The sequence below is a fragment of the Rhinopithecus bieti genome, unplaced genomic scaffold, assembly GCF_001698545.2.
Source record: "Rhinopithecus bieti isolate Rb0 unplaced genomic scaffold, ASM169854v2 scaffold_47305, whole genome shotgun sequence".
Taxonomy (NCBI): domain Eukaryota; kingdom Metazoa; phylum Chordata; class Mammalia; order Primates; family Cercopithecidae; genus Rhinopithecus; species Rhinopithecus bieti.
In genome coordinates, this window is record NW_016818742.1 from 292,634 (window position 1) to 304,639 (window position 12,006).

Sequence of the window (12,006 nt, forward strand, 5' to 3'; positions counted from 1 at the left end):
AGCATTGCACACAATTGTCACCCTCTCAGAGAGGCTTTTCTGGCCAGCCTCTTTAATACCGCATCCGGCCTCCCCCGCCTTCTGCCTGGTCCTGTCTGTCACTCCCTCTCCTTTCAGGGCCCAGGTGTGCCGGAGACATCCTGGCCAGGGTGACCTGCCCCGCAAACACCCAATTCAGGGCTCAGCCCGGGGACCCAGGCTTGAGCCAGCCGCTCCCCAGGGCAGGAGGACGGCTCAAGACTGAGAAGCCCCCTCCTCACCCATTCCACCACCCATAGCTTTCACTGGGCACGAGGCTGACGATCTTCCAGCTTCTGTCACCTTGAGGCATCTCGGTCCAGAGCCGTGAGAATCTGGGGGAGAAGGGATCCCCTGGAGCTGGGCTCTGTATGGGGGAGCAGCTCCTCCCGTGCAAAGCCCCCATTTCCCAGCTGGGCTCTTCCCTCCCACACACCTCACCCCTCCGTTCTCCTCCACAGCACCCGTACAAACCCACCAGCTTCTCCTCAGCCCCAAATGCCCCTCCAACGACAGCACTTTCTCCTCCTCCTCTCTAGGCTAGGGTGCGGCCCTTCCCCACTGTGGTCTGGACTGTGGACTCGCCGTGCCCCACTCTTCTTCCCCATTCCTTCCTGGCCCAATCATCTCAGCTTTTCCTCTTAAGACCCTAGAGAAAAAGAGAAAGTTAGCCCCAGACAAGCAGGAGGAGGACCTAATAAATCACAAAGCAGACATCAGTGAAACAAGTCAAAGGCTAGTAAAAAATGCTATTGGCCGGGCCTGGTGCCTCACGCCTGTCACCCCAGCACTTTGGGAGGCTGAGGCAGGAGAATGGCGTGAACCTGGGGGGTGGAGCTTACAGTGAGCCAAGATCGCGCCACTGCACTCCAGCCTGGGCGACAGAGCGGGACTCTGTCAAAAAAAATAAAAATAAAAATAAAAAAGGAATGCTATTTAACAACTCTGTGACAATAAATGCAATGACTTCGATGAAATGTATAATTTCATTGAAAGATACATATTACTAAAACTGACACAAGAAAAAAAAAAGGAGTTTTACATCAACTACCCATATCAGTTCATAATTAAAAACCTTCCCACATAGAAAACTCCAGGCTGGATGCTCTATTGGTTAATGAATCAAACATTTAAGAAAGAAATTCTGGCCCCCTGAGGTGGCTCCTACCTGTAATCCCGGCATTTTGGGAGGCCAAGGTGGGAGAATTGCTTGAACCCAGAAGTTTGAGACCAGCCTGGGCAGCATGGTGATACCTCGTCTCTACTAAAACCAGAAAACATTAGCCAGGCAATGTACGCCGTGCTTGTAGTCCCAGCTGCTCGGGAGGCTGAGGTGGGAAAATCACCTGAGCCTGGGGAGGTGGAGGCTGCAGTGAGCCTTGACTGTGCCACCGTACTCCAGCCTGAGCAACAGAGGAGGTGCTGTCTCAAAAAAAATTTTTTTAAATAAGGGGATGAAGATGTCCCTCTTATGGGGCAGACCATGTCTCAGGTACTACAGTCAGCCAAAGAACAGATCAAGTGGTCACTCCTTCAGTGAATAAGTCACCATTTCTGGCTCCTCACCTCCTTCCAAACAATGCACGTCTGCCGGGAATTTTCATCCGGTTCCCCAGCTGATGCTCTCAGGGTCATCTCGGGAATCACAGGGATCCTTAAATGTCCATCCTGTCTGTGGTTGCCCCATCCCTCCTCGCCCCCGCTCCCAACCCTCCCTATGCCCTTCCTGTTCCTTTGCTTCTTTGGCCTCTTTTTAACTTGAATTATTAGACTTTTTTTTCTTTCCCCCCTACAGCATTGTTTGAGTTCCTTATGTATTCTGGTCATTAATCCCTTATCAGATGGGTAGTTTGCAAATATTTTGTCCCATTCTGTGGGTTGTCTCTTCACTTTGTAAATTGTTTCCTTTGCTGTGCAGAAGCTTTTTAACTTGATGTGATCTCTGGTTAAATAATTTTTGACAAGAGTGCCAATCCTGCAATCTCTTCAACAAACAGCGCTGGAACAAGTGGAATTACTCCTGCAAAAGAATGATGTTGAACCCCCATGTAACACGGTAAGTAAAAATTAATGCAAAATCGATCGGCAACCTAAATGTAAGAGCTAAAACCATAAAACTCTTCAAAGAAACCACAGGGTGAATCTACATGACCTTGGATTTGGCGATAGATCCTTAGATATGAAACCAAAAGTACATGCAGCCAGAGAAAAGATAGTTAAACTGGACTTCATCAAAATGAAAAACTTCTGTGCATTAAAGAACATTATCAAGAAAGTTGTTTTAATTTTTTATTTATTTGTATTTATTTAGTTTTTTATTATACTTTATGTTCTAGGGTACATGTGCACAGCATGCAGGTTTGCTACATATGTATACATGTGCCATGTTGGTGTGCTGCACCCATTAACTCGTCATTTACATTGGGTATATCTCCTAATGCTATCCCTCTCCCTTCCCCCCACCCCACAACAGGCCCCGGCGTGTGATGTTCCCCTTCCTGCATCCAAGTGTTCTCATTGTTCAGTTCCCACCTATGAGTGAGAACATGCGGTGTTTGGTTTTCTGTTCTTGCGATAGTTTGCTGAGAATGATGGTTTCCAGCTGCATCCATGCCCCTACAAAGGACATGAACTCATCCTTTTTTATGGCTGCATAGTATTCCATGGTGTATATGTGCCACATTTTCTTCATCCAGTCTGTCATGGATGGACATTTGGGTTGGTTCCAAGTCTTCGCTATTGTGAATAGTGCCGCAAGAAACATACGTGTGCATGTGTCTTTATAGCAGCATGATTTATAATCCTCTGCGTATATACCCAGTAATGGGATGGCTGGGTCAAATGGTATTTCTAGTTCTAGATCCTTGAGGAATCGCCACACTGTCTTCCACAATGGTTGAACTAGTTTACTTTAGTTCCTTTAAAATGGAGAGTACTCCTTCAGCGATTAGAAGAGCCAGAAGACAGAAACAAAGAACTTCTGTTACTCATAGGTTATGGCGGCTACACGGAGGTCAATCAACATGTGCAGAGAGCGTGCGTGGACCTGGGGCACTTGCCTTTATTTGGGTCCAGGGAGGTGGTCAGAGCATCACAGTAGGGGGTGAGAAGATTGGAGCATTCGAAGCAAATGCCCAGAAAAAGGGGCCTAACCAAACTACATGGACCTAACCTAACTTTACATTTGGTCAAGCAGCTGGCTGTGTGTGTGTGTACTGGTGAGGCGGCTTTTAGGGGAAGGAAAGTGGAATCGAAAGGCAGCGGTTGGGAACTGGGCTTAGGCTATTAACCAAGGGCATTGTGTGGCATCTGGGGACTCATGTCAAGACAACCAAATGGATGCCGGGGCAGCATGGTAATATTAAGCCTCAACCCAAAAGTGAAAAGACAAGCTGAAGAAAGTGAGAAAGTATTTGCCAATCATATATCTGATAAGGGTTTAGTATCCGTAATACACAACACACTCCTAAAACTCAACTCATAATATACAACAAACTCCTAAAACTCAACTCATAATATACAACAAACTCCTAAAACTCAAGCAAAGCAATAAACAATTGAGTTAAAGAATTGACAAAAGACTTAGACATTTCTCCAAAAAACATAACAGAAATGACCAGTAAGCACATGAAATGATGCTCAACATCCTTAGTCATTAGGGAAATGCAAGTCAAAAGCACAATGAGATACCACTTCACAGTTACTAGGATGGTTACTTAAAAAATAGAAAGTAGTAAGAGTTGACGAGGATGGGGAGAAGTTGGAACCCTCATCTATTCCCGATTGGAATGCAGTCGTGCAGGCACTATGGAAAACTGTTTGGCGGCTGCTCAAAAAACACAGGTGCTCAAACAGATACTTGTGTGCCAATGTTTGTTGCATCATTATTGACAGTAGCCAAAAGGTGGAAACCATCCAAGTGTCATCCATGAACGGATGAATGGATAAACAAAATGTGGCTGTAGTGAGCTAGGATTTCACCACTGCACTCCAATGTGGGTGACAGAGAGAGACCCTGTCACACACACACACACACACACACACACACACACACGCAAAGTGATCAGGCTGACACCACCTGAACCTAAATAACATCACAATGAAGACAAACACAGATGTGGTGCACTTCCTGGTGCAATGTAATGGGAAAGCACAGTCCCACCTGGAGAGCAGTCTTGGCCAAAAAGAAAAATGTTACATGTTTCTCGAGTTCATTATATTTTCCTAGTACAATGTCCAGTTAATCATTCTTTAAATTTACTGCAATAAATTTATCTATTGTTTTTAAAATCTCTGCTATACCTATAGCTATATATGTATTTTCCATTTCTAACATTTTTATTATGATTTTTTTTTTTTTTTTTTTTTTTTTGAGGCAGAGTCTCGCTCTGTGGTCCAGGCTGGAGTGCAGTGGCGCGATCTTGGCTCACGGAAAGCTCCGCCTCCCAGGTTCATGCCATTCTCCTGCCTCAGCCTCCTGAGTAGCTGGGACTACAGGCACCCACCATCATGCTCCGCTAATTTTTTGTATTTTTAGTAGAGACGGGGTTTCACTGTGTTAGCCCTAGGATGGTCTCGATCTCCTGACCTCATGATCCGCCCGCCTTGGCCTCCCAATGTGCTGAGATTACAGGCGTGAGCCACCGCGCCTGGTCGCTACTATGACTTGTAACGTTTGTTTTATCCATCAATCAAGAAGGGATATCTTGCACTACTGTCCCTGCCTTTACTCGGCTCGTTTTCTATCGTATAGACTTGTAGGCTTAGGTCATCCTTTTCAGTCGTTGTTTGTTTACTCTAAGCCTTCAAAACTTTAAATTTCCCTTCAAGAACCGCTCATGGCACATTCAACAAGTCTTCATAATTATTTTTGACGACACATTTTGATAATTGCATCTTACTGTTCATTCTGCCCAGAAGGAAGTTGCTAAAAGCATAGATCTATTTGAGTCAATGGGAAGTTTATAAGAGTTTGTTCATATGGTGGTGACTTGGAAGTAACAATATTGGAAGATTGACAGCAAGGCATCTTGGAGAAGAGGCATGTGGATGGACTTCCCAGATTGGGCCTGGAGAACCAGGAAATGCACATCCCTTGTGTGTGTTCCCGAGGTGCTTTCGGTACTCACGTGGATGTGATGACCTGCTCTGGGGATGTGAGTTAGCTTCCTTCCTCAGTTACTCCGATTCTTGCTCAGTGGGCTCATGATAAATGTGGCCATGAGGACAGAAATGGAAGTTACTCACGGGCTCAACAACATGGTCTTCACCAAGTGCCAAATCTCCCAACAGCAGAGCCTCATATATGGGCTCATCCCACAGGGGTCTGTCTTAGCCCATTCAGGCTGCCACAGCACAATACCATAGCCTGGGTAGCTTATAAACAACAGAAATTTATTTCTTACCGTTTTGGAGGCTGGAAGGTTCAAGATCAAGGAGTCAGCAGATTTGGTGTTTGGTGTGAGCCCACTTTCTGGTTCATAGATGGTGCCTTCTAACTGTGTTTGCACATGGAACCTCTCAGGGGTCTCTTTTATGAGGGCACTAATCCCATTCATGAGGTCTCTGCCCTCTTGATCTAATCACCATTCAAGGCTCCACTTGCAATAACATCATATCGGTGATTAGGTTTCAACATATGAAATTTGGGGTTACAGACATTCAGACCTACCTGGTGAAAAGATGATTATATCATATCAAACCCCTTCCATTCTGCAGGGGGCAGCAAGTTTTTCTCTTTGGAATAGATGCTTTTTCTGTGTATATACATGCTCTCCACTGCCGCGGTTTCGCCAACAACACCATCCATGGATGTACTACGGGCTCATTCACCATCACCATATCCTACTCGAAAGCTGCAATGAAATGGATTAGAGACTGTAATCTGAAAATCTGGGATCCCTGTGGTACTGAGCTAACAAATGAGAGGAGGATTATTGTGTTGGCTAGGTAATGGACCCTGACTGTCAAGAAGAGATATAATTTCTGCTACATATGTGGGGTCACAGCAAAATATTTCTGAGATTCACCGAATTTTAGGGAACATTTGCTAACATTGCTATATACAGTGGTAAAATTTGGTGGAAGGTGACAACTCCTAGACAGGCCCAAAAAGGGCTCAGACTCCTCAGGAACAGAAGCTTGTGTCACCCACCGAGTGAAAAATCATAATCAGCCAATATGTTCGCTGAGGTCAACTATGGGTATGTATGTAATTCCAAAAATGAGGATCACAGGAGGTCACGTCTACTTTACTTCGTTGTTATTTGGTACATATTTTTATTTGTATTAGTTCGTTTCCCCCCTTCCCCACCTTCTCTCCGCCATTTTGTAATTTAGTCTACAGATGATAGGCTCTCAAACCAGCATCACTGTTGGCAGCAAAAGCACAATCTGTAAACTATTTCAAAGAGGTGTGTTCTGAGCCAATATGAATGACCGTAGCCTGGAGAAGACACGAACCCGAGACTTGAGCAGTGGCCCCGAGGCAGTCAGACTGCAGCTCTATTTTATACATTTCAAAGGAAGCAGAAGTTACAGGCAAAGTCATAAATCAATACATAGAGTTTATACATTGGTTTAGCAAAAACATTGGGGTATCCTGAAGCAGGGCTTACAGGTCATAGTTGGACTCAGAGATTCTTTAATTTGTACTTGGTTAAAAGAGCAAGACTTTGTCTAAACACTTTGTGAAACAAGTATACACATACATATACATATATATAATACAAGTATACTTATGGATGTGGAGTAAGCCAAGGGAGAGCCATGGTGCATTCAGTGGCTCGGCTCCTCAGCCTTCTCATACAGCAGGTGTTAAAGAAATAACAACGTCGGGCCAGGCGCGGTGGCTCAAGCCTGTAATCCCAGCACTTTGGGAGGCCGAGACGGGCGGATCATGAGGTCAGGAGATCGAGACCATCCTGGCTAACACGGTGAAACCCCGTCTCTACTAAAAAATACAAAAAACTAGCCGGGCGAGGTGGTGGGCGCCTGTAGTCCCAGCTACTCGGGAGGCTGAGGCAGGAGAATGGCGTAAACCCGGGAGGCGGAGCTTGCCGTGAGCTGAGATCCGGCCACTGCACTCCAGCCCGGGCGACAGAGCGAGACTCCGTCTCAAAAAAACAAAAAACAACGTCGTGTCCCTGGCCCCTTTTGAAGTGGCATTCTGTGCAGCCTCACAGTATGTATGCGGTCTAGACCTGGACAATTGTTTGCACTAGCAGGTGACTTGGAGGGCAAACTGAGGTGGAATCAGCGGCCTCTGTCCTCTCTGCAGGTCACAGAGACTCCGGTTTTTGTGTCAGTGTTAGCGGAGATTCTGCGTGTGGTGCGAGGCAGGCATGCAGAGGTGTGCCGGAGCCAGCCTGTACTTGCCGGTGGTGACAGCCCAGGGGGAACATCTCTTCACAACTCCACTCCGGAGACTCCACAATCGGCCTCGGTGGGAGTACGTACACCACGGCAGTCAGCAAATGCCACCAGTCAGGGCTCCTCCCTGCCTCTCGAGAGCCCACTGTTCAACCTGGACTGGCACACCACTGGGTCCAAGGCATCCTTTTTCATGGCCCGTTCAGACCTAGCAGCTGCAGAGTGGCTCTGGAACCTATATTAGAGAGGAAACTTCCTGATCCTTGACCCACAGCAAAGGCACTGTGTCCCCAGGACCAAAGGTGGAGCCAGCAGCCTCCTGACTCTCTACCTTCCACGTGTGGCACAGGCACTGGCTCCTGGGCAGGTCAGTTCTGTGGTGTTCTGGGAGTCACTCCCAGAGTTGCAGCCTACATTTCATTCTGACAGGTCTTTGAACAATTTTGTAAGCAACTGGCTCTGTGTGTTAAGGTCCCGGTGCCAAACTAGCCAGAGAGGTTTCCGTTATCTGCACTCACACCCCAACTGATACAGGAAGATGTGCCCGTGTAGTTCTATAATAAGATGCCTGCATCTACCTTTGGAGTGTTAGTCGGGGCACGGCAGGAACCAGGTGGCACGCTCTAACATATTTAACTGAAGAGCATTTAATAAAAGGACTGCCTAGAGAGGTGTGAGTAGGGGAGAGGTGTGAGTAGGGGAGAGGTGTGCTCCTCTCCTCGGTGGGAGTGCTGGAGCTGCCCCATATGGGCTCCTGAGAGCTGGCTGTTGCATTGTCCGAAATGTGGGAGCCAGTTGTCAGCTGGTACCGTTTCCAAATTGTTTGTTTGCTGCATAAACTTACAATTCAATAAACTGTTGTTTATTTGAACAACAATTTGTTCAATTTGCTGCATAAACTTACAATTCAATAAATTGTGTGAATCTCTAAGGTGATATATATAACCGAAAGTGTGTAATTGCATCGTTGTAACACAAAGGATAAATGTTTGAGGGGATGGATACCCCGTTTTCCACAATGTGATTGTTACGCATTGCATGCCTATCTCAAAACATCTCATGTACCCCAGAAACATGTACCGCTACTAAAGTACCCACAAAAATTCAACTAAAAGATTACTTTAAGAAACGATAAGAAATAACTAAGATGATTTATATAAGAACTGATTATTTTCTAATTATTTTACTGATATCCATGCCCTTGTGGTTATTCACGCCTGTGGCATCTGTGTGCTGCAAATACTGTATAGCTGTGTGATATGGTCCACATCTTCCTGACTCTGTGAGGAGCGATGACATATTTGTTACTTGGCACCATCCATGTTGGGAGTATTTACACCACGGACAATGGTGAATACTGCAATTCAGGGCTCCACTTACTGTTTTGTTGACTTCCCAGTCTTAAGCACATGATGGTGAAAATATTAATGATGGAAATTAACCTTTAAAGTGCACCACATCGTCTGTCGTGGTCATAAGGTGAGTAGCCTCACAATTTGAGGAAATAGTTTCCTAACATTCAAAAACTATTATCTGGCTCAGCAAAGAGGTCTTTCAGGGCATTTATTAACACGTGAAGGGTCTTCTTTCACTTTTGTCTGTGTCGTTAACCTAAATGAAAATATCAACCAACATTCATGCGAGAACCCCTATCCTTCATCGCCTGCAGCCACAGAGTGATCACAAACACAAGAGTTTGGGAAAAAGTCACGGAAGCAGCCTGTGAGAATCCGTTCTGTGTACGGATTTTACAATCAAGAATGTTTTGTATTTTATGACTGTTTGTCAATTGTGTGCGACACCTTCCAAATGGGAGTCGAAATTATAATATAGTTAGTTACATACATAGGTATAGACATACCTTCTACCACTCCCCTGCCCCGCCCTTCCCACCTCAGAGAACCAGTTATCAAACATTTACCAGCATACCACTGTCAACAAGGGATGGTTGGACACCAAGAGAAGCCTGTACCAAACCTAGGCTTGCGAGGAGGACAAGCACAGCGGCTGATGCTCCTGCATCCTGGTGGGAGTGAGAGCCCCTGGGGAATTCGGCCACTCACAGGGAGGAGGTCTCCCTGAGATGGAGAGGAGAGATGCGGCTGCAGGGAGGCCGGGAGGGTACAGGGAGATGCTGTGAAGGCCTCGGGAGTGGGAAGCTTGCATTCACCTCTTGTGGTGCCTGCACGGGCAATTGGGGGCTTTGGGCATCCATCCTCATGGGAGGTAAGTTTCTAGCTTGGCCCAAGAGAGCCGGTTGCTTGAAAGACAGGTGCCCACTGGAATGAATGGTTATTAGAAACACTGGTGTTCTTGGAGTCTGAACAGTTTAAGACTGGCAGAGCCTTTCGGACTGACCCAGTATCCCCCAGCTTGCTCTCCTTCCCCTGGCCATTAACAGACGGGCACCTTTAGACTCACAGAGGGACCACGGGCCGTGGACAAGTGTTTCTCCCCTCTCTGCACACACGGTGCAAGGCCCAAAGCGTGGTGGCAAATCTCGCCCCCAGGCTGAGTTCCTCGAAGGTCTCTGGAGCCCATTTACGCCACCACACACCGCCCCATCTTTCTGCCCTCCCATCTGGGCTCCCTCCACTCCCTTCCCCACTTCCCATCCCTGGCCTGTCCCCAGCCTCTCTTGTCCAGTAGTCATAAGTCTACCTCCACAGGTGCTCTGAGAAGCCAAGGAGCGAGGCCTCGTGAGGGAGCGTTGGGCTCTCCAGGGCTAACAGGGTCTCCCAGGGGCCAGGAGCCACCACATGCCAGGGGCCTGTTTGCGCAGGCGCCCTGAGCAGCCAGAGGCACGTCATGCACCAAAGAGGTGGAGCCTCCTGAGGTAGCTTCCGGTTCTCCAGGGCCGACAGGGCTACCCAGGGGCCCGTGGGTGGGAGGGCGGAACCCACCACATGACAGGGGCCTGTTTGCGCGTAGGCGCCGTGGGCATCCAGCTTTGCATTGTGGGGGAAGCGGGGGTTTCGTGTGGGAGCTTCATCCCACCAGTGGCCCTCCAGGAGGACAGGCAGCTTCAACGTTAACTCTGAGGTGGAGGCGAGGTGGCCATGCAGGCCTCAGACAAAGGAGCAGGTGATGAGGCCAGTGGTGGTGCGGAGGGCGGTGCTGGTGCTCCCGGAGGCGCTGGTGCCCCCGGAGGTGCTGGAGGCCCCGGAGGCGCTGGAGGTCCCGAAGACGCTGGAGGTTGGGGCTTCGCAGGATCTGAGGGCGGTGCTGCTGGGGAAGCTCCCCAGGCTGAGGGCGCCTCACAAGCCCCAGGGCAGGGTGAAGAGGCCCAGGCCCTGGCCCCAGCCTCAGCCTCCGCAGGAGGCTCAGGACGCCAAGAGTGGCAGTTGTATCCTTCCCAAGGAGCCCCTAGGGTCAGGGCAGGGGGTGGAGGTTGGCCTGGGGATGGCCGAGGATGTGCAGAGAGAGGTTTGAGGGGGTGGGCAGGGGGAATGCCCTTGAGGGGTAGAAAGAGGAGTCGGAGGAACCAAGGGTGGCTCCAGGAAGCAGCAGCCTGGGGTGCAGCAGCTGCCGCAGCTGGCATCAAGACGTTTTGAGGAGGAGCGTGGCCTGCAGAGGCACAGGGAGGGGTTTTGGGAAGCCCAAAGGGCGGCCTGGGCAGAAGGAGACCTGAAGCACACACTCGCCATCGCCTTAACGGAATCTCCACCAGCACCCTCACAGTGCCATTCCTGTCCAGCTTGGAGGCTGAGATTGCCCGCCACTATCTGGGCCCAAGATATGAAGACCTCGGAGGGGGCGTCCGCAGGGAGCTCACGGTGACTGTCAGTGACCTGGTTATGTAAGTTCCAGATGGGGTGGGTGGGGCGGGGAGGGAGGGGCAGTGGGACCGGGCCCATCTCTCCACTAGAGGGGCGCTATTGGCCGCACGCAGACGCCTAGGGGTTGGGTCTAAGGAGGGAGTATGACACACTGAGCTTGTCGCCGCCTGATGTCGGCACTGTATGCGAGGCGCCTGAGGATTAAGTCTAATGACGTGGGGGTGGGGGAAGGAACAGGACGCCACCCCTCTAATAAAATTTTTTTCTTTCCTTTCGCTTTTAGCCGATTAATTTCGGACAACTCTGGTCTCCTCCAACTTTCCGTCATCTTCTTGCTCAACCAGCTTGCCATGGTGATACGGACCATGCAGCGCTTGGTGCCGCCAAATTTGGCTAAGCGTCAGCCTGGAAAAGGGGGTTGAGGCCTAAACCTGTGTCGGTCCTGGGCAGTGCATCCTTCCCTAGGGAAATGATTCCTTAACAGCAGTTGCCACTTTGTGTTTTTGAGGGGTGAGGCGAATTGTGTGCCTGGACTGGCCCCTCACTGCTCTCTCCCCACGTGTTTGGATTGGTGCTGCAATGTTACTGCTGAAAATAAAACTGAGCTACTGTTCTGTGTCTGAGTTCCTTTTCATTCACTTCACCAGTTTGCACAGAGAGAGAGAGTGGCCAGAAGCCTGACTTCTTACCCTTTTGCCGGCATGCCAGGTGTCTGGGTTCCCTTTCTCTGAGCAGCCCTGGCAACCCTGCTCGCCACATCACAGCAGTGGGGGCCAAGTCATATCACAAAGGAAAACCACCTTTTTCCATTTCATGGAACCACGGGCAAAAAACTCTC

The 12,006-nt window shown here is 48.8% G+C and overlaps 1 protein-coding gene across 1 annotated transcript; it reads left to right on the plus strand.

The window, feature by feature from the left end:
- The first annotated feature begins 10,251 nt into the window (after positions 1-10,251).
- LOC108518776 (EKC/KEOPS complex subunit LAGE3-like) lies at positions 10,252-11,761 on the plus strand. Its single transcript, XM_017857406.1, has 3 exons — positions 10,252-10,735; positions 11,060-11,188; positions 11,452-11,761. The coding sequence occupies exons 1-3, from the start codon at positions 10,449-10,451 to the stop codon at positions 11,588-11,590; spliced, it is 555 nt and encodes a 184-aa protein (XP_017712895.1). The 5' UTR covers positions 10,252-10,448; the 3' UTR covers positions 11,591-11,761.
- Positions 11,762-12,006: the final 245 nt, after the last annotated feature.